The 23,623-nt window shown below is 42.4% G+C and overlaps 1 protein-coding gene across 3 annotated transcripts in view; it reads right to left on the minus strand.

Moving 5' to 3' along the window:
* ATP6V1H (ATPase H+ transporting V1 subunit H) overlaps positions 1 to 23,623 on the minus strand; it is a 178,693-nt gene that overhangs the window by 72,363 nt on the left and 82,707 nt on the right. For all 3 annotated transcript variants that reach the window (XM_069213878.1, XM_069213879.1, XM_069213880.1), the window contains exons 6-8: positions 22,425 to 22,529; positions 7,388 to 7,441; positions 2,909 to 3,006 (exon numbers count right to left, since the gene is read on the minus strand). In XM_069213878.1, the coding sequence (XP_069069979.1) occupies positions 2,909 to 3,006; positions 7,388 to 7,441; positions 22,425 to 22,529 (257 nt within the window). The remainder of the gene's footprint in view (positions 1 to 2,908; positions 3,007 to 7,387; positions 7,442 to 22,424; positions 22,530 to 23,623) is intronic.

The raw sequence follows: 23,623 nt of genomic DNA on the forward strand, positions 1-23,623 counted from the left end.
ACTAACCAGTCTTCATGGTCTAGGGCAGACAAGACTTGAGCCAGCGTGACCTTCATGAACTTCTCCTTCTTGAGGATGAGATTGATGGTCCAGAGGTCTAGAGTAGGGCAAAGACCCTTGTTCTTTTTGGGTATCAGAAAGTCACAAGAATAACATCCACTGCCTACTTCTGATATCGGGACCCTTTCTATGACTCCCTTGGCCAAGAGAGCTATACCTTCCTCTCAGAACAGAGAAAAATGATCCTCCACCAGCTGTTCGAATGTTGGCGGTATTGGTGGAGGAAAGGACTGAAAAGGCAGGGCATAGCCCTTCCAAATGATTTGCACAACCCAAGCGTCCCATGTAATGGACTGCCAGTGGAGGAGATGATGTTGAATTCTCCCTCCAATTGGACAAGCATGCTCCTGCAGAATCACACTAGGAGGGCTTGGAGGCTGCAGCTCCCGGGGAGCTGAGTGGCGGATGACTTCTGGCTTCCAGACCCTTTAGTTCTGAAGACACTTTGTCCACGTACTTGCGTAGCTTGGCAAGCTTCCACTGGATGGTGGCTGGTATAGGGTTGGCAAGATAGTACGCCCCTTCCGTGGCCACAAAAGGGGTGAAGGCAGACTGTGGATGATGGGTCATTGAGAGGCCAAAGGACTTGGCTGTAGCCAGAGAGTCCATAAAGCACTCTAGTGCCGTGTCTGCCTTTTCACCAAACAAGCAAGTCCCATCAAAGGGCATGTCCATAAGGTTTGCCTAGACATCCCCTGAAAAGCCAGATGTTGTTAGCAAGGCATGGTGCCATAAAGTCTCCATCAACAAAACCACTCTGCCCACTGAGTTGGTCATATCCAGGCCACACCTAATGGTGAACTTTGCTGCATCTCACCTGTCTTTCACTGCCTTGGAGAGGATGGCCTGTGCCTCCTCTGGGACCTGTGGCAGCACTTGTGCAACTGTGTTCACAGACCTCAATGCCAAGCTGGTGGAAAAAAACATCTTCTTCCCAAGCTGGTCCAGCCTTTTGGATTCCCCGTCTGGGGTGAAAGAAGGAAATGCGCTGTGTAAAGTTGAGGCTTGGACTACCAAGCTCTCAGGGGTAGGGTGTTGGCTAAGGAAGCTAGGGTCGCCCAGTGCAAAACGATGGTGGCGGGCAATCGTCCTATTTACAGGAGCCCCTGTGCTGGGATTGGACCAAGTTCCCAGCAGGACACCAGTAAGTGCATCATTAAAGGGAAGGCGGGGTTCAGAAGTGGAAGCCCCAGGCTGAAGCACTTCAGTCAAGAGGTTTGTCTTGACAGCCACCAAGGGCAGATCGAGGACCTCAACTGCCCTATGCACCACCATTGCATAAGAAGCTCCCTCCTCCGTACTGGGAGAGAGCAAGCCAGTAACTGCAGAGGTGTCTAGTTCACTGGCCTCTCCCAGTTCCTCATACCAGTCCACAGATCCCTCTAACTGGTGTTCTAAAGGGGCCAGTGACCCCTCTCAATCTTCTTCCATGCCTGGTTGCTTAAAATAATTCTCAGGTCACGATCTGACATCTGTGGCACCGGAATTGGCGACCTTCAACACTGTTCCAAGTCCGGAATGTCTGGAATCAGATTTGGTCTGGCACAGCCAGTGGACGTCTGCATTGTGATGAGTGCTGGAGAAGGTCAAATGGGTATGACCGGCGCTGGTCTGGATCCATGAGACCCCATCAGAGCAGAGGCTGAAGCTGCTGGCACTGAACCTGAAGGGGCCTCCTCTGAGCCCTATGGGGCTCGAAAGCAATCCAGAGGGGTCGACTGGCTCGAACACGTGACGCATGGCCTTGTAAAAGTCATTATCTGAGCAGGGAATGTGCCAGCTCCTGGAAATGGAGGACGACGTGGGGTCAGATCTGGCATCAATTCTGCGGAACTGTGCCTGTAACACCAATGTTACGAACTTGTCCCATCAGCCTTGGCGGAATCGAAGTCTGCTTAGACTTCTTCTCTTTGTGCCTCTTTCCTGAGTGCCCTGATAATCTCGAGTGGGAAAGAGAGGACTTAGGGCTCCCGGAGTGGTCCCATCACCTCGACTGTAGTGGCATCTGCAGAGGAGCCACGCCAGATGGAGTCGACTGCCGGGGCTCAAGCAGCTTCAGGGACCACTCCTGCAAAGCCTTCGGGTGCCATGGCCCAGTAATCCGAGCAGGACTCAGATTCATGGTCGCGCTCGAGACACCATAGGCAGACTAGGTGAAGGTCTGTGACTGACAAGGTGCGGTGACAGGCGCCAGATGGCTTGAACCCTACACTTTACAAAAATACTCGACAAAACATTGAAAAAAGCCTGTCAAAAGATGACAGAGCGGTAGCTCTCTCCGGATCTGCGCCAACTGGTGTGAAAACAGAAAAGACGTCCGCTTGACTGGGTGGCACCTATGTAGGCGACCGTGATGTCACATCTGTCACCAATTACGCCATGGGGAACCGAACGGAGGTACCCTACGGCACGTGCAGGGGCACTGCTCAAGCAAAAGGTTCCAGATCCAGTCTGACACCTGGGGAAATTCAAAAGGTAAAGAATCTGCAGCTAGAAGTCTCCATCAGATATATTTTTGCAGGCGTTAAGTGTACATATTATGGCATTTTAGGCACTGACGTAGTCTGTAATGGGGAACAGTTAAATCCACTTTCAAAATCGAACACCACTCTTAACCTCAATAACAGAGCTATGGAGAATGCTGCTAGTGGCATCTGTGTTCCAGTCTTCTCCAGAAAAATTTATCTCATCTGCGATCTATGGGATCCCTTGCATTGCAACCCATGCTTGGTAATATTTTACTTAAGGGACTGTGCTTTTCTATAAACTGAAATAACAGACTGTGCATATCATGTTTTTAAGAGGCAGAGCCCTGAAAACACTGAACAAAAAACAAGAGAAGGCTCACCAATTGACTCCATCAGCTTCTACCCACGCGAAACGATATTCATTTACCCTCAGCATCAACTGAAGGCATCCGGCCACGCACTGCACATATTGGGAACTCTGTAACATTTACGTATATACAGAATTTATAATTGCAAGAAGTACATTTGGTAAACACTTTATTTAACAACCTAAGACTAAGTAATTTACAGTAAATATATTTAAATAATGTACTTAGCACCTGATGCCATATGATGAAAAGCAAAACATTCAGAGAATCAGTCAGGACTTGCATTGATTAAGTTGTTAAGGTCTGGTGCAAAACAGAGCTATGGCAAAACAACACATGCAAATTCAACAAAATGCAACAATTTATGGACTTTTGAAACAGTATTTAAGAAATGATTAAATTTAACTTTGAAACACTTGTGTCTTCTGTTTTTTTTTCTTTAAATCATTAACTTTATGGAGGTTTACATTACTTCCATAAACCTGGCACAACTTTGATTCACTAATCTAAACAATGAAGTTAACATTATCTTTAATATCATGAAAGTCTGCTCAATATCAAAAGTATAGTTAAATACCATTCAATACAAAACAATGTATTCTGTTGGTATCAGTTTGCTTGAGTTCATATTATTCAATATTACATTCATTAAATAATTTAAATCTGCATTTGCCGCTGTATATTAACTATTTTAGATAGCTTCACATTTTAAGGTTCTATCAGGTTCGTAGAAGTCACATATTTGTACCAAGGTGGCTGGTGTTTATAGGGTTTTCAAGTAGGCTGCCAATCATACAGGGAAACACCTCCCCTCATCATGATCTACCAACAGCCCAAATGTAAGAGTAATCAGGAAAAATATGACATGACTGTTGACATCTTAGTCAATTAAATTCTAACTTTACGACTCATGGTTTATATGTTTTAAAAGAACACGACATTAGCACTGGATATAAATATCAGGACATATTTTGAAGCACCCTGTGTGGTGTAAGGTGCAATTTATACTATACCTTACAGGAGTTTCATCTTTTGGACCCACAACACTGCCATCATCATCTGACTTACACCTCTCCATCTCACCAAGTCCAACAAAACACAACCTTAAGCAATATGAGAATTCCAGTACAGTTTCTACTCAAATGCTTCTTATGGGCAAATGCTCAGCCACCAATCTTTTGCCAGACAAGATTTAAAAAAAAATCAATTTACATATTGATACCACACTCACTGGGCAGCCCCTCAATGAGTCCCTATAAAACAATTCCAAATGGTTCACATTCAACATATATTTTTCAGAGGCTCTGGCCCATCTAGTCCAGCCCTTGAAGACGACATTACACAAAAAGGACCTCACTGCATCATGAATCCTGAAGGAAGCGTCTGGAGAGGCACATACATCATGGCAACGCATAATCAGGACATCTCTTACGCTCTCATGACCAGAAATTGTTTTCCATTCCTCAAGAAGTAAAATGTCAATGCTGAATAACCTCCCTATGACATATCTATAATTCCTAGAAAAGATCATGAGGGAGCATTGGAGACCCGCAGTGTGTCAAGATCACATCCAGCGAAGTACCAGTCCATCATCAGACCTCACAGCAGCACTGAAAGAGCAACTCACAAGTGGCTGATAAGTAACTTCTCAATCACAAACAACTGCAACACCATCTTTCTCACACTGATAAGTTCATCTGCAGCCCTTGACCTTGCTGACTGACCACCATGCTCTACTTCACACACTAGCTCTCCAAATTACCTACGATGCTGTCATACTATTTAGGTTTGAGCCATAACCGAAAAAGGGAACAGATAAACTACAGAACCCCTGTAGATCTGAGTCCATTCAGGTTACATACATATGTTGTATTGAACAAGGATGTGCTCAGATCCTGGGGGCCTAAAGGCTCCATCAACATGACCATGATCTTAAACATCCACATGGAGCCTCTGGGAGACTGGCTAACCAATAGGGACTCCTGCACCAATCAGTGTGTGAGTGATACCTAGCACTCCTGAACAATAACATCTAGTCACAACTTCATTCAGCAGAACAAAAGCCTAGCTACTATCCACGCTTTCAGATTCAAAGCCCATGTGAAGCTGAACCCAATCAAAGTGTGTTTGTTTGTTTGTGTGCCAAACAACAAGCATCAGCAGGGTCAGGTGTGTCTCTTTACAGGACTCTGGACTGCTTCACACTTTGACTTGTTTACTGCAAGAAGTTGTTGAGATTCCAAACTGATGCCAATCTTAGCTTCAGGATGCACATCAGACTATCTTACTGGTAATAACTCTTCTTAATCTGCAAAGTGAAGCCATTCTTTGAACACTGTTTTAGAACAACCATTCAGGTGATATTCCTGTCTCACGTCCATGGAAGTGACACCCTTTGGTCCGGGGTCTCAGACAACAACTTAACACCCTTCATGCTGTGGCATCATCATCAAAGAGGTCAGCATAGCTCAAACATTGAGACCTGAACTTGCTCCTTCTGTACACCGCTTTCACTTTCAGGATTTACTGAATCTCTAGTTAGGAGTCAATATAGGACCTCTATCTAACCTAGCATTCAAGACAAAGACTTTGAAGCACTATGCATGAGAGGTACACCAGAGAGCACAGGACACAGAACGAGAGGACCAGACTCCTGCCTTCTACTGCCATGGCCCAAGGATATCACATTTCATCCCTGAAATTCGACAAGCACAATCCCTCTAAGACCGGAGATAGGAGCTTAAGACCCTAAACTTCAAACTAAATCTGCCAGTCACATACCCTTCTGGTTACTGCACTGAACAGAAGACTTGCTCCAAACTCGTCCCCTGTTCCGCATGACATTTCTACTCGATATTCCTTTTTTCTTCATTGTTCAGCATCCTTCTTCCACCATGCCATCACTGCTTCTCATCCTCCCCATACTGCAATCCCTCTCCTTGTTCCTAACCACTTTGCCTCCTTACCTTTCAACACCCAAAGGAACTTTCCACCTCCACTGTTTCGTCTAATTGCACTGTCTTTTGTGCAGTGTTTCATTGCTTTGAAGTCAAGATCTTGCGATACAAATAAAAGTACATACAAACTTACAAATGTCCTCTGATGCAAATAGCAAGCATAGCGAGATCACTCGATAACATGCCTCTTTCATGTGTAAGAAACTTCCAATTTTTTCCAGAAGACTAGCTTCTTCATTCATTTTTTACATAGGGGTCCGCCAGCATGCAGATAAGGTGATCAGCACAGTGCAACTTTAGCACCAACATAATTCATTTCACAATGGAACTATAAAGGCAGTAGGTTTAAGAACTATACTTTAAAGGAAGAAAGCTTACCTGCATCTCTACAAAAAAGGAGCAAGCCCTAGCATTGAGAAACAATGAAGGGCTCCAAACTAGTAACTCCAAATAACCTGCAAGGGGTTTCAATAAAAAGAACCTCCAAATAACCTGCAAGGGGTTTCAATAAAAAGAACCCACCATTTCAAAAAATGCAGCACTCATAAAAAAGTGCAAGTTTGCACTACTAGAGTATCAGGTATAGCAATACTACTCCTTTTGACCACTGGAATGAACCTACCATTTCAGAAATGCAACAGTCATAAAAAGTGCAAGTGGGCATTCCAAGGGTATCAGGTACAACACTGCTATTCTTTTTGACCAAAAATGTAATCTACCAAATTCTGATATGGTTTTGAGGACTTCAAATAACCCTGGTATGGTCATCTGGCAAGCTGAGACAAAACAGGCCTGCGAGCATCTTCCCGAGGGGTGCTAAGTCATTTGCTATCTGTGTCCTAGTTGATGTTTGTATGGGTTTCATACTGTGGTGGGGGAGGTAAAATGTGTTGCCATTTACTTGGGGACACATAAAATGATTATTTTTCTTGAGGGTGGAGCCTGTGGCTGTTCCATGATTTAGTAATAATCAGTCCATCCAACTGCACTTGAGTCTGTAAACATGTACTGTTGTGGGTCATTCAATCTCACACATTTCCAGTGGAGGGTTCACTGTATGGTGAATTTGAAATAGATCCATCAAAGTGCATCTTGATGAATATCTGTCAAGTCTGCTTAATTTTACATCACCACATGCTAGGTTTCAGGTCGTCAGACACCAGCAGAGTGGCTATGGAATAGAGAGTGTTCAATCGATTCTTACCCTTAAATAATTCTGCATTGTTGACTGTCACAGCATGCTGTTAAGTTCTGCCCCAGCCTCATAAAAGATCATGCTTGTTTCCCAGTCTTATTGCTTACGCCACCCTCTGGATGATGCCCAAATCTATGCTTCTGTATAAAAATACTGACTTTATTCATTAGTAATTGCTATGTAACTACAGATCTTATTTCAAGGCAGCAATAAGACATTTTTGCAATTTAAAATGCATCCAATGTTGCACATAATATGAAATCAAGATGGAAAAATCTGTGAGATAATGTATAAAGAAAATTAAAAATATTCAACTATGAGAATTGAAGTACTACTCACCTCACTAGAAGAAAATGATCCTCCTTCCAAAGCACTACTTATTACTCTCTGTTTCTGTTGCAAATTAAAGAACAGTTTACTTATCAAAACTATGTCAAATGAATTAAGAAAAAACATGATTATCAGAAATACAATGTAGAGGTTTGTTTAGCAATATATTTATTATTGTGGAACTTAATTTCACTTATAGGGGGTTTAGTAACTGCAAATGTATAAGTTATAGTAAAAGCTGTTAAATAAATAAATAAAACAAAATGAAAATGTAAAACAAGGTTGTCAGTAAGCCCAAAAAAACAGAAGAAAGGCCAGAGTTTAAAATAATGGATACATTTCTGAAAGTAACACAATTATCAGATCTCATAAACATAAGTACTATTATTCAGGGGTGGGAAGAATGCCAAGGGGACAATTTTTCAGGTTTTGACACATTTTAATTTGCTACACTCTACTGTAGATTTCCATTAATTGAATAACTTATACATTATTTATGCAATGTATTTTATTATGCCAGAGAAAAATAAATGTTTTTAGCAAAAAAGAGATTATCAGTGACCAAGTTGCAGCAGTGGTGTGGAAGGAAGTGCAGAAAAAGCTATTAAAAGTATCAACATATTACAGGATTCAACAATGAATTTCAAATCACACAATACCTCCACAAATACACCCAATACTATTTAAGAAGGTACTTATCTTCTGCAGATATCTTTCTCATGGAACTCTAGCTATCTGCAGATTTATGGCCCTGTTTATCTCTTTTAGACCGGATCTGCCAAGTTGAAATGGCTCTCCTGTGGTCAAAACAGTGCCTGAGTTCCTGGATCCAAATAGGATAGAACATCATAGAATCAACTAAGGCGCACCCTAATGTCAGTTAGCCATCCTTTATCCACGCCCTCAGCGGTGGATATGAGCCTGATGAGATTAACACATTTTGGAGTACCTAAGCTAACTCAGGACCTTACTAGAAGTTGCATAACTGCTACTTAGAATGGTAAGGTGAGCAAGATGTGTGAAATCTCCACTTGAAAGATCAATACCAAAGGTAAGCAATTTGTTCTTTTGATGCGTTCTTCTACCTGATGATTCCTCACCACTTAAATCAATAACCAAGCAGTAACACAAAAAGGGGTGAAAATGAGGAAATAGTTAAACCAGGAATTCCTGGAATAGGGATCTGCAAAATGGTCATTCCTTTGGACTTCAGTAATAATGCCTCAGATAGGTAGACCGAAGCCCACACTGCAGCGTGGCATGTATTCAGGACAGGAAGATCCATAGACATCCCCAAAGTAAAGGCCTACACTTTGATGGAATGACTCTCAGTGCCCTCTGGAGGTTCCTTTTTCGCAACAGCATTTTAGATTTCGCTGCATGGCATGAGACAGTGAAAAATCGCCTGCTTCTGAATTGCCTTGCCTCAGCAGAGCTAGGGAAAAGTTGATCCTCAATCCAATACTACTTGGTCCTATCAATGTAGAAGATTAAGGATCTTCGAGAATCCATTTAGTGCAGTCTCTTCTTCTCTTTGGAGGGTTAAGGAGCAGGGTAGAATGCCGGCAGAGTGATGCACTGACCCACATGAACCGCAGTAACTATCTCCAGCAGGAAAGAAGACCTAGTTCAAAACACCAGTTTATCTGGGGAAAATGATGTAGCAGGGACCATTTAGATTTTTTTAGACTCACCTGTCCCAGATATCGCAATTTCTAACAGAAACCTCAGCAGATACATTTTCCGACCCAGATTTAGCTGCAGCTTTACCGGCAGGCTTTGCTATCTCTAGACCGGACCGAGATGGCAAACGTGGTGGAGGATTAGCAACCACTTTGATATTACTTGTGAGACTCCCAGAGCAGAGGATTGTAAAGCCCTCTCCTTTAATTGTAAATTAACCAATGACTCCATGTTCTACAGCCTATTGATTTATAGACCCCCGGTCCTAAAGTGTAATTCCTTGAAGCTTTAAGTGACTTTTTAGAATCATGTGTTCAATATGTTAACTACACACTATTAGGGATTTTTAACTTCCATTTGGAAGATGTAAATTATAAAGATTCTAAATTACTCATAGATAACCTGAGTAGTATCAATCCAAAACAAGTTGTAATTACAGCAACCCATATTGCAGGTCATACCTCACATGGTATTTTCTGAAATCATTTAGATCTACTGCTATATCTTGCAGTATGCATCCTTCCCGTCACTTTGTGTGACCATATGACAGTTGGCTTTAGTGTTAAAATAATAACTAGCAAACTGACAGCTAACAACACAGAGCAGGTTAAATCATTTTGGGCCTGAAACAAAATTAATACGAATTAACTGATTGAGGCTACTCAACCATCCATAATGTGTGACCCCCAACCTAGCCGTAGTTAGCTACTATGAGAATATAAGTGTGGCAGCCAATAAACTGGTTCCAGTTAGACAGGTTAAACATCACAGAAGCTGCCCAGTGGTACCATGGTTCTCTCTTAAGCTCAGGGAAAAGAAGAAGAGCTGTGAGAGGTAGGAGAAAGTCTGGAAGAGTAATTACTCTACAGAAGAAAGGATGAGGTATAAACAAATCATTAATGACTATAAAGCCACGATTAAAGTGCTGAAAAAATTAAGTCAGCAAAAAACTCTTCTGGAGACCTTTTTAAGACCGTGCAGGTGCCCATTCACTGTCAACACCCTAATTCCCAGTTAAACCTTATGCAATAACTTAGCTGAACTGTGAAATAAAAGGTAGCAGTAGTATATGGAGAATTTGACACTAGTTGACTTGTAGTCTCCCTACTTCACTGGAATTTCTGTAACTTTGCGCCCCTCGCTAGAGAGCAAGTTTCAGAATTAATAGGGCTAACTAAGTCAGGAGCCCCATCAGACCTGTGTCCGCTGAAAGTTCTTCAGGAGATAGCAGTTACAGTGGCTATTCCTCTTACCACCCTAATGAATGGCATTATTAATGAGGGTGTTTTCCCCACAGACTGGAAAAAGGCGTGTATCCTCCCTTTGCTCAAATAATCTTCACTTAACCCCAATGACGAAAAGAATTATTGTCCTAGCTCGTGCCTTCCAAGCCAGCAAAAATGTTAGAGAAGCATTTGAACATCGCCCCCTCTAAATATTTACATTAAAATCAGAGCACAGTTTGCTTCAGAAAAGTACAGAATCAGCATTAGTAGTGGCCACGGAAGACCTAAGGGCCAGATGTAGCAAGAATAAAATTTGCGACTTGCAAATTGCGAGACATACCGACTCGCAAATTGCAACTCGTAAAAGTGCTTCTGCGACTCGCTATGGGGTCGCAAAGACCCACCTCATGAATATTTATGAGGTGGGTTGCAAATTGCGACCCCATAGCGAGTCCATGCACTCACAGGGATGGTGGCCTGCTGGAGACAGCAGACCTCCATGTCTGTGACTGCTTTTTTTTTTTGTAATAAACCTTTTTTTTTTTTTTTTTTTTTTTGCATTGCAGCACGTTTTCCTTAAAGGAAAACGAGTTGCAATTCAAAAAAATAATGAAACCATTTGGTTTAATTTTTTCAGAGTAGGCAGTGGTCCATAGGACCACTGCCTGCTCTGAAAAAATATTTGCAGCGACATTCAGAAAGGGGAAGGGGTCCCATGGGGACCCCTTCCCGTTTGCGAATGCGTTACCACCCACTTCAAGTGGGTGGTAACTGCGAGTTGGTTTGCGACCGCTTTCGCAGTCACAAAGCAACTCAGCATCGCGATGCGGTCGCAAATAGGAAGGGAACACCCCTTCCTATTTGCGAGTCGGAATCACATTTTGCGAGTCGGTACCGACTCGCAAAATGTGACTCTGCATCGCGTTAGGCCTTTTGCATGTCGCAAACTGCGTTTTTTTTGCAGTTTGCAACATGCAAAAGGCTTCCTACATCTGGCCCTAAGTCACATCATGGATAATGGGGGCAAGGTTGCAGTGATTTATTTGGACCTATCCACAGCCTTAGATACTATGAGTCACTCTCTGTCATGAAGCAATTTCTGTGGAGCTAGGGATCGGCGGCCCCGCCTATAATCTCCTATGTTCTTTTCTTACAAGTAGAGAGAAATCTATCACATTTGGAGATTTTACCTCTAAACCTTTCTCTTTGCCCTGTAGTGTTCCGCAAGGATTACCACTGAGCCCCATGTTATGTGTAGGCCCATTAGCAAAGCTGTCTTCTATGCTGACGACACTCAAATTGTAGTGTCTATCACCAGCAGCATGGTGGACCTGGCACATCGTTTCAACAATTGTATGCAAGCTATCTTTAGTTGGATGAGCAGTCACTTCCTCAAATTAAACACAGAAAAACTGAGGTGCTACTCTTTGGGAAGGACACCTCGTTCTGGGACCATTGTTGGTGGCCACAGACCTTAGGTCCTCTCTTCCCACACCGGTATCCGAAGTGAGAAAAACCTAGGGGTACTTTTTACTCCAAACTTTCTTTTATGGACCAGACCAACAAAGTCATTTCCCTGCTAAACACATTGAGGAAAATGTTGCCTTTCGTCCCCTTTGAACTACAGAAAACAGTTATATCCTTGGTCTCGTCGTGATTAGACTACTGCAATGCCCTTCATCTGGGCATGCAGGAAGGCTCTCTGAAGATACTTCAGAGGGTACAGAATGCTGCAGCACACCTCCTCAAGCAGATTCAGAAGTTTGATTCAGTCTCAAAGGCACTAGTAGAGCTTCACTGGCTCCCAGTAAAAAAGAGTGTTATTTAAAGTACTGTGACAGCGCAAAAAGCACTCACCATGCAGGCTCAGAATATTCGAGGAGAAAAGCCTCTTGGTATGCACCTAGGAGATGTCTTCGATCAGCATCTTCTAAAACAGTGATGGTACCCAAAATGTGCAAGGTATGCTGGTGGGGTAGAAGCTTTATCTACTCTGCCTGTCAGCTTTGGAATCAGTTGCCTTAGCACCTTAGAAGCCAGCCAAATCTGATGAGTTAGAAAACATCTTAAAACATGGCTCTTCTTGCTCCCTCTATAGTTTCCTGCTGTGGCCTTTAGCAGTATAGAATCTTGCAGACGCCAGCGCCAAGATGCCTTCGGGCATATATCGTGCTTTACAAAATATGAAATACCAAATATACCAATAGACAATGCCTGCAGTTTGCTGACACGCCAAGCCGAGATAACCGCCACCGAGAACACAGTGTTCAAGGTAAGCAGCTGCAAAAAAAAAAAAAAAAAAAAAAAAAAAAAAAGCGCATGGGCTCGAGTGTAGAACCCATAAGAAACGGGAGCACCAGGTTAAAGTGCAACAGTGGGCTGACAAAGGAAGAAGGGTAACATAAATATGTAACTTCTACCAGAAAATACACAACAAGAAACTTGAACATGATAATTGATCCTGCAAGAAAAGAAACTCTGAAGGAGTAGACGTTTGCCTGTAGCGGCCATGGTTTTGACAGGCCGAGGAAACTGCAAAGTGCAACACATCAGTCAAACATGGAGGGTCACAGCCTCCTCAGCGAACCAAGAAATGAAATAGGACCAATGTCAGAATCAACAGATTTGGTTTAGGGCTCACAAACTGACATAATTACATCCACCATCCCTCCAGTAAGGTCAAAAGGGCTCAGAGTGCACTGCCTAATCTCCAATCATGACGACGGAGGTACTGAAGGTTCAGGTTTAGATTCAGAAGATCAAACCAATTGACGGATAAAAATATGCTATGAAGATGGAAGTCTCACCTCTTATAGAATGCATCTCCTAGGGCTGCCTGCTGGGAACAAGGGTTCAGAACATCTGACAGTGTGTGTTCTTGAAAGTGGCAAAACAATGTACTGACCCACCCTCAGCTGATCATGCCACCAAAGGTTAGCAAGATAGTACTGAATGAGATAGTGGGCCTGCACTATCCTGGAGCCCACCGAGTTGGTTCAAGCCTGGCCACACATTATGCACCTGTGTTTCAGACCAGAAACTAAAAGCCTGCAGACACAAGAGACACGCCCATGTCACCTTGTTTATTGCGAGTACCACTTTGCAGTCATGTTGTCAGTCTGATTCTGAACCGACTGACCAAGGATAGACGACAAGAAACCTTGAGGAACCAACAGGTAGCCCGAACCTCTACCATGCAGTTTCATTTCTGCTCTATTGGAGATGGCACATTTCTGATCTCCAATCCATCTAGATGTTTGCACCAAACAAAATCACAAATCGGTTATCATTAGTGCCACTTCCAATGACAGGCATAATGGCTATCCACGTGCATGGTGCTCTGTCGCCAGCTCACTGCAGGTCTTCAGTTACTTCCGGGAAATCCAATTGTTGTAAATCTGACCTCCTCAGTAAAAGCATAGGGACTATTGGAATGTACGCATATGTCACAGAGTGGTGAACAAGCAAGTTGCCTGAGGCAAGCAGACCCAAAAGGCACAGTACCTGTAGGGCTGGAAAAAGAGCCCTCCTCTGAAACATCAATATCCTAGAATGAAGGTCCCAAACTTCCTGGGGAAATAAGGAAGACCTTGAGGGAGACAATATCCAGCTCTATCTCGATGAACATGAGATTCTGGGAGGTCAGAAGTGCAATTTCTACATAGTGACTGAAAACCCCAGGTAGAAGAACAGGAATATAATGGTTTGCAGGCAGCCCAGTACAAGCTGCAGTGTACCCACCTTTAGTGGCATCGTTCTTTGGAACAAGAATATAACAGGAGTACCTTCCACATGCAACAACATTCCCTGAGTTTTTTTCCCTGCCCCTTGCTCAAAGCAACAACCACTTGCTGCAGAATGCAAACATGGCCGTCTAATGTGAAAGGGTAACAATAGAGTAGGGAGGCAAGTCTTGAAAGATAAGGCACAGCCTTGTTCGATAATCCAGAGGACAACAGTCTGAGGTGATGGACTTCTAGTGTGACAAGTTAAAGGAGACCCAACCCCCTTACAGGCTGTACGTATTCCTTCAAGGGAGCATCCCAGCAGTTTTGTAGGGGGGACCCGGGAGTGGGAAGAAGAGGTCCATTGCTACTGTCCTAGACTACCTGTGGCGTCACAATGTCATGTGCTGCTGGGTAAAACAAGTTTGGTTGTTGCGCAGCCTGTGAGAAATGGCTACACCGAAAAGGAAACGCCCAAGTATATCCACTGAACTTGCTACACTGCTTTGGAAACTCGTAAGCTAGGGAAACCAATCCCCAGGATCAAGCCATAGCCCGACCTTGTTTGAAACATTTCAGTGCAGAGTGGACCTTCTCACTAAATCTTCACCAAAGGCCATATCCATAAGACTAACAGCCAGACCATCCAAAAGACTGGAGGAATGTAGTCAGGCATGAAAAAGGGTGACAATGGAAAAGTCTAGGGATCACACCACTTAATCTACTATATTCCGACAAGAGCGCAAGATTGGTTTGGTAGCATCTTGGCCATGAAGCACAACTTCAGCAAAATAGTTACAAAGATGGCTTGGAGGTTTAAAACAACTATTTGGACCATCTCCCACAGAGCCTGGGAGAAATAGGACGAGAAGCAGATCACATTTGTGGAGCAAATGGCATCCCTATCTGAAGACAAAATCTTCCTCTTCAATGCTTCAAAACCTTTTTGACTGCTTATCTATAGGAGTAGATGGAAAACAGTCAGTGTTCTGCTTAGAAAAGGAGGAAGTCCGAACATAAGACTCTGGGGATGGATGAGCCATCAGAAATTTCTGGTCTCCGGTACCAATTGATAACAACGTGTGACATTTTAGTTAACCGTCAGTGCAGAAGCTGATTGGCTCTATGTGACAAAGATGAGATTCATCAAAACCTCTCTGAAGGGGAGCAGTGGCTCAACAGGAAAGGGTGCAAGCTACAGATTTTCTGTGAGGAGATAAACCATTTTCCACCACAGCCAGTGGCAATTAAAGAATCTCAGCAGCCTTGCTTAAAATAGATGTGAATGAGGCAATTTCCTCTTTTGTAAAGGCTTGGGCTTTCCTTCGTCCAAAACACACCTCATCGCCCTGCACCCACCCACGTGAGTGACCTTTTTTCAAGGAATAGAACGGGGTGACTTTAGATACAAATATGGTGCTTGTTCAACTTTGGCACCCCAATGAGAACTCAGCAGGCTGAACTGTGTTGAAACCGAGTGCTGAGTTTCCAAAGCCTATGAAAAATAAAAGATGTCCTGCAAAATTGCTTTGTGTCCAAATATTCACAATCTAAAGAATAAGGACCCTGCCACAATAAAACCACTAGTGTTAGTCCAAAGATTCAACCTTAAAGTGAATGATGATCAGGAGTTCGGTCACTTGTGTCAAGCTGGAACAAACCGAAGAGTTTCTGGAATCCCACAACCTGTTTAGGGCCCCCCCAAATGGTTATGATTTATTACGAAGGATAGATGTAGTTGTGAGATAGTACATTCCTTTGACTCATAAATTTATGCAAAATTTTAAGCATTTGCATCTCAGAATCTTAGTCAAGATTTTTTGGCAACAGTGGCATCCAGTGCAGTAAATGATTCTTCCAGTGCAGTAACTGACTTGCCAGTCTCAAGACTTTAGGTTGAAGACTTGAGTGTAATTTTCATGTTAAATATCTTTGAACTTTGCTTGCTTTCAGGGTGCAGTTGTGACTAGAGACTTGTGTTTATAGATCATTCTGATATCTACTGTAACAGAAATTCTACTTGTAGCGTAGAGTTGGTTTTCCACTATATCGTAAGAATTTCCCATGAACTGTTTGTGCTGTAATCAGATGAGGACAAAAAAAACATGCATTTTAGAGATCTAAAAATATCTGTCTGTCTTGCTGGCAGGGAGAGTTAATTTGTGGTACACTTCACATTCTAAACACTTCTGTTTTTGACCCTTTTGTTTACAGTTTTTTTCTTTCATAGAATGGGTCTGAACTATTATTTTGGAATCTTCTTTTTTGCCAGAAAGAAGCAGGATTAAATTGGCTTCCCTTTTTGTGACAGGGGGACCTTTTACCATCAGTCACAGACGACGACATCAGAACCCTGATGGACAACGGTGAAACAGTCGCCCTCATCCTCCTCGACCGCCTTCGACACCGTCTGTCACCGCACCCTAATCACCCGCCTCTGCTCCACTGGGATCCAAGGCCAGGCCCTGGACTGGATCGCCTCCTTCCTCTCAAACCGATCCCAAAGAGTCTACCTCCCTTCGTTTCGCTCAGACCCCACCGAGATCATCTGCGGCGTACCTCAAGGCTCATCACTCAGCCAGACACTCTTCAATGTCTACATGAGCCCCCTCGCCGACATCGTACGCAAGCACGACATCATCACCTCCTACGCCGACGACACCCAACTTATACTCTCCCTCGCCAAGGACCCCGCCAGCGCCAAGACCAACCTACAAGAGGGCATGAAGGACGTCGCAGGTTGGATGAGGCTCAGCCGCCTAAAGCTGAACTCTGACAAAACGGAAGTCCTCATCCTCGGCAACACCCCGTCCACTTGGGACGACTCCTTGTGGCCCACGGCACTCGGCACCGCACTGACCCCCGCAAACCACGCCCGCAACCTCGGCTTCATCTTGGACGCTCTTCTCACCATGACCAAGCAAGTCAACGCCGTGTCCTCCGCCTGCTTCCTCACCCTCCGCATGCTCCGCAAGATCTTCTGCTGGATCCCCACCGACACTAGAAAAACCGTGATCCACGCCCTCGTCACGAGCCGCCTGGACTACGGCAACACCCTCTATGCTGGGACCACCGCCAAGCTCCAAAAACGCCTGCAACGTATTCAAAACGCCTCGGCCCGCCTCATCCTCGACATACCCCGCAACAGCCACATCTCCGCACACCTGAGACACCTGCATTGGCTCCCAGTCAGCAAAAGGATCACCTTCCGACTTCTCACCCACGCACACAAAGCCCTCCACAACAAGGGACCGGATTACCTCAACCATCGCCTCAGCTTCTATGCCCCCACCCGTCTCCTCCGGGCCTCGCGCTCGCTGCCGTCCCTCGCATCCGCCGCTCCACAGCGGGTGGGAGGTCCTTCTCCTTCCTGGCAGTCAAGACCTGGAACTCCCTCCCCACCAGTCTCAGGACCACCCAGGACCACTCCGCATTCCGGAGACTCCTAAAAACCTGGCTCTTCGAGCAGCAGTAACCACCCCCCCTTTTTTCCCCTAGCGCCTTGAGACCCGCACGGGTGAGTAGCGCGCTTTATAAATATTAATGATTTGATTTACCATGGTTGGCCCGGAATATAAAATAATTGAAAGTAAGTATATACAGGCAAGTATTGATTTACTTTATTTTTACTCCATGTACATGGACCATGATGATTATTATGGGTGAGTACAAAGTGCTCCGTCCATTCTGTAATCTCTCTTTGGGCTTGAAACCACGCCCATGCCAAGTCAGTCACTTACACTGGTTCATGGGCATGTCTTTTAAAATCCGCTTGCTTTCATTTGTGAAAGGCAGGCATACCTCATGCCTTTTCCGGTGTTTAGCCCACATACACAGCACCGGTAAAGTACCAAAAATATATGTGGCTCGATGTTTTCAGCCTGGAGTCCAGACTACTTTATCTGTTTATTTTCCACGCAGCGCAAATCGCACTGCATTTCACATAGCGCAATCGTGCTGCATTTTTTTTGCTTTATAACGCTAATGGCTCTAACTTGAACAAATGTGAGACCTGTTGCATTGAAAATGCTTGTTTATATATGTAAGGTACGTAGGTAAGGTATGTAGGTACGTAGATGTGGAATTAAGAACATGAAATCTATAATTACTTAAGCATTTATCTCCTCAATATATTTTTTCAGATTTAGGCATCTATTTTGTCATAAAACGGCATTTACCATATAATATACTGAACTACAACTATAACACCAACAAAAATCTCTTTGTAATGTTCTGACGCTCTGAAAACCGATTCAGAATTTTCCTTCTCACTAGGTGTTCAAAGGTGGGAGAAGGAGGCACAATTTGCTCTCTGCTTGTGTACTGTGGCCAAGGATTGGCCTTCACTAGCCCTATGACAAGTGAATCTGCATCAGCTCATAGTGGGATTTTTGCTACTGATGTTGATGAGACTTCCTTTACATGTGTTGAACACACAGCTGGGTGAAAAATTATTAAACCCATTAATTTTTCTTAATTTTTGGATAGATTTTGAACTTTAAAGTTCATAGAAATAGTAATAAATGTGTTTCAGTTGGAACAAGCTGGTCTTGATTCTTTGACAGAGGTTCTGGGTTTTATTGTAGTTTCACCTCTGCATGGAATGAAAATTCTCCTCTTAGAGCAAGACCTACATTTAGATCTAGATCTCCGATGATGTCTGATTGTGCTCAACTTAGAAGACTGCCTGGTGTTTTCTCTAAGGAGAACCAAGGGTGAGGACATGTATCACTTTCAGAGACCCTTGAACATGATCAGAATCTAACAAGGGAAAAGATACCATATTTTGGGCCCTAAACAGTCTCTCTCAAAAATGTTTTCCTCACGAGGACAGTGAAAAAAATCATGCCAGAAGCCAGCATGGTCTTGAAAGACCTGGGCAACAGTAGATGCCTCAATGACAAGCACCTTCCCAGCAAGCCATTGGCATTTAATGGAATAGCGCAGAGAGCAAGTGACACAGTTTCTCTGAGGAAATTATTGGTTTGTCACAGTGGGAGCCAGCAGTGTTTGAAGTAGAAGCAAATTCCAGCTGTCCCTTCTGCTCAACTGATCAGATTCTGATCTAGAGGGATGGGGAGTCTTCCGGGGAGGAGGGAAAATGAGCTGGAGTGCGTTCTCACAACTTGGCCAGTAGGCAAAATCAACACCTTTGTCCTCCACCTGGTACACAGCATTTTGAGACAAACGGAACTGCCCAGTAGTCCTACTGTCTAAAATGACCAATGACAAAGTATGTTTTAAAACGTTTTCTCACTACTTTGGAAACAAAAAAGGAAACATTACAGTGTTAACAGGTTCTTGCTCTAATAAGAAAAATATACTAGAGGATTGTCACTTCTGTGTTACTACTGATCATCAGTTCATTTTAAAGTTAAAAAAATAGATGGATAAAGTAGCAAAAGTTAAAACACAGTAGGTTAAAAAAAAGTCTCTGGATTCAAAAACAAGTTTTGAAAGCTATTTCTCTTGTACTGTTCTGGGATCTTCCACAGAGCAGAGATACAAATATTTTTCTTTCCATTTTAGAAATGTAACATTCAGTGTACCTTAAGCCCGTCAGCAAAAAAACACTTTACAACAGAAAGATTAATTCAAGAACAAAACAGACTTAGAATACCCTCAATGCTGTCATCACGTTCTCCGTCCCAACTCACAGAAAAGATAATTATTCCAACAAGCAACAGCATATCAGCAGGAACAATAGTAAAACAAATCACAATTATGCTGCTTGTAAATCTCAGATACAACTTCACATAGAAGCAAACATCAAGATACAGCATATTAAGTGAATGCTAATATTAAGTGAAATGCTGGTTCTTCAGCACCTATTTGAAGAAAACCCCACAATAAGAAACCCATAGACTGTGTGTGGAAGAAAGCCCACAAAGTCGAAGAAAAATTAAATAAAACAAGGCTCGTATACAAGTTTTATCTCAGCTCAGAGGGATATCCAAACCAGACCAGTGAGAAGTGTGCTGCAGGCACTGAACACCAGAAAGCTTTAGGAGAACAAGGAGGCAGATACTAAGATCACTTAAGAGTGATAAGAGAATCAGCAATAGGGTGAATGGTGGCTGAGTTGGCTCTGGAAAACTAGCAGAACCCTTACCGAAAACATGTGTAAGTTATCCACTGTAAATGAACTTCTCCCAGAAGAGCAACTGCTGTCACCAGAACGTTGTCCAAGTAAGTGAGAGAGATACAATTTTGCTAATATATTAGTGACATAGAAGTTAGCATATCGTGATGAATTAACCTACGTTTAAAAGCCTAACAGAAAAAATAACATGAGTTGTAAAATGTGCATGTTTGAAATATGGTGAACCATGTGGCCACCATTTGTATTATACACTACGATCTAACATGAGAGTTTTGCATTTATATTAAATGAAGTACTAATGTGCTTAAATATTACGAATGTCATTGAAAATATTAAATCAATATGAAGTAACGATACTTATATTGAATTAAATCGATTTTATTAATGCAAGTTACATGTGTGCCGAAATATAAATGTACGTTTAAATCAGTTCTAACATGTTATGAATAATGTTTGCAATTAAATATTTTGCTTTCCAGATTTGAACTGTAAGGTGTGCAATCAGTTTTATTAATGTATTAAGTGTATTAATTTGTAATAAGGCTTTTTAGTTTGATTAGGCCTGAAAGATTCATTTTGCAGCATTAACGGGAAATCACTTGTTTATTCTTTTCCCTCTGACCTGAATTCTAAACATATACCGCTAATGTGATGCTGACTGTCCTATTGTATTGAAGGCAAGAAAAATGCTTTAGAATTATCAATGCTGCAACTGTGTGAAATCATTCAATCATTTTGCTGAGAAGATTTGGAATAGTTGCAAATTCAGTGCTGCCATCTGCAGCCATTGGATGCTGAATTTGATGTTTGGAGTGAGCCCACCTGAAAGATCAATGAATGGATTCTGCATGTTTCTAATTAGTGAGGACCTTTGAAAATAGAGTTAGTTCTTGTTGAACTCAGTCCTAGTTAGTCTTTTCTTGCCTCAAATCTGTCCAGAACCCTGTTTGAGTCTGCTGTCACACTGATTCTTTAAGGCCCCTGATGAGCTTTCTCATCATTGTCCTAATTGTACTATTCTGTTATCTGGTTCAGTACTAATATGGCCAACTAATTCTGAACTGCAGATTTTTCCTATGTGCAGCCTATGTTCTGCACTGTCCTGATGCTGCTGTCAACTGACGTCGGAAGAAGGTGAGGAAAGGTATACCTAATGTGGTTTCTGGTTTCCTTTTCAGCTAGGCACTTACACCAGCATTTCTTTTTTAGTGAGTTACCCTAGTTAGATGATTTTTCAAATTATTTTTGCCTCTCTACTCCTGCCCGCATGTGTTAGCCCATTCCCACACATGCAAGTCCAAATCCTCGTTAGTGAGAGGAATGGCCCAGCTCTGAAACCTGAAATTGAATGTTACATTTTATTTTGATGATTTACTTATGTCACAATCATCTGCTTTGAACTCTTAACAATATTGTGCATATTGTGTTGTTAATTTACATTATTCTTTTGGAGTGTCTAATGGTGATGTTTAGTAAGCTAAATCTTTTTAGATGCTTTGGTCAGCCTATGGTTTTCGTGTATGCTTACAACTTAGTTTGCCACCATATGTGTGACAGTGATTTTGGGACTGTACTAAAGCTCTGAAACCTAATTCAGTTTGGAGATTGATTTAGTGTTAAATTGTTCTTGGTGACTAATATTTTTTATGGTATAATGTTATTGATTTGTGATGGAATGATTCTGACTACTACACTCTTCGCCAAGTTCAAACATTCCGTCCACCTCAATATGTGAGAATAGAGATGGTGTCCCACCTGCATGTTGGTGGTTATTGAACACAGAGCGGGGAGAAATCCTTCACAGCCCCAGTGCTCCAACATAAGGAAAGCCACTACTATGGTGAAATGTTAGAATGGCAGATTCAATAAATATTTTTTTTTAACAAATGGAGATATTTGGCCAGTCTTGAGGCACTCATGAGAACGCCAATGATTTGTACAAGAGTTCACATCTGAGAGATAAGTTTGCCATTGAGAGAATCTAGTGTAATGCGTACTGTTGAGACAATGAGGGAACACCTACACACACAGTGCAAACATCTTTAAATATAACACTAACATACACTAATTCAGAGATCGAAAGAAGAAAAAGCTGATTATAGAAGGAACTTTATTTCTGCGAGATGAAATTGAAGTAAACATTAGTTTTTAAGGAAATGGTGCATTACGCAAAGCCTGAGGTTCTCTGGACTTTTTAAACCTGTAAGCAAAGACTTGGAAATATATGTATAAATTCTCTTTCTGAGGGCTATATTGGATATTAAATGAATATGTTTGATTGGAAAAACAATGCCTTATGTTTTCTTTACCTGTGAACTGAGCTGTGTTTTAATCCAGTTGAAGTAATAATTCAAGTCACTTCCTTCCATCAGTTCCCTACCCCAGGCAGCCAGTTTAGCTATAATTCTTGCTGCCTGAAATGGAATAGAAACAAATGAATAACCAGTAATGAAGGTTAAGTATGAAGCATTGAGTTATATATGGAATATCCTGTGCAAAGGGGAGTAAACACTTACTAACATGCACAAATTAGACTTTTTTCAAGAAAACAGATTTGAGTCACAAATTGAGCATTTTTCAATTCATATAGCTAAAGGTTAAGCACAGTACAAAATATGTTACCATTTACAGAAATATATAGTTTAAAATAGACAGTCATATTTTCCCCTTCACAATTATTTTCAGTCTTAAACAAACATTTTAATACAAACAATAAGTAAAAGTCTTGAAAATGGAAATGAAATGAAAACGTAATTTGTAACATGCGCTAATACCTGGGGGTGTCTAGGCGTGAAAGACTTGGAGGAGATAACTGGCTGCGGTCTAAGACTGTACACTGAAGATTTTAACATGAAAACCAGGTTTTAAGGGCATTCCTAAAGGCTAATAGAGATGATTTGTTTTTCTGTTCGATAGGAAGGGAATTCCAGAGTTGGATTGCACCAAGAAAAAAGCTTTTTCCACCCCAAGAAGATTTTTTATACTTGGGGACCACAGGATTTAGAGCAGTAGCAGATCCGAATATCCTTCTAGGAATAGGACACTGGAAATTTTGCCTGAAATATCCAGGGCCAGAATCGTGGAGTGCTCTGAAGTCAATACATTTCTTGACCGGGAGCCAATGAAGGGCAGTGAGCGCAGAAGAAACAGATTCATACTTGGAATTGACAAAAGGAGGCAGGCTGCTGTGTTTTGCATAATCTGGACTTTATGTATACACTTTTTTTGGATGTTGACAAATAGGGCATTGCAATAGTCGACTTTGGATAGCACCAAGGCTGAAGTCACTGTTTTCTTCAGGTGGATCGGAATGAACACAAACACTTTGCAAAGAAGTTTCAATATGCAGAAGGTTGATGAGGTGATGGAATTAATATGTCCCTCAAAAGAAAGATTCCCATCAAAAACTACCCCTAGCTTTTTTATCTTGCCGATTGGTGATGGAAGGGAGCCGAGCTCTTGTGGCCACCAGGCTGGCGACCAGAAAGAGGTGTTGTTGCCGAAAAGT

Source organism: Pleurodeles waltl, chromosome 11 (assembly GCF_031143425.1).
Source record: "Pleurodeles waltl isolate 20211129_DDA chromosome 11, aPleWal1.hap1.20221129, whole genome shotgun sequence".
NCBI classification, from domain to species: Eukaryota; Metazoa; Chordata; class Amphibia; order Caudata; family Salamandridae; genus Pleurodeles; species Pleurodeles waltl.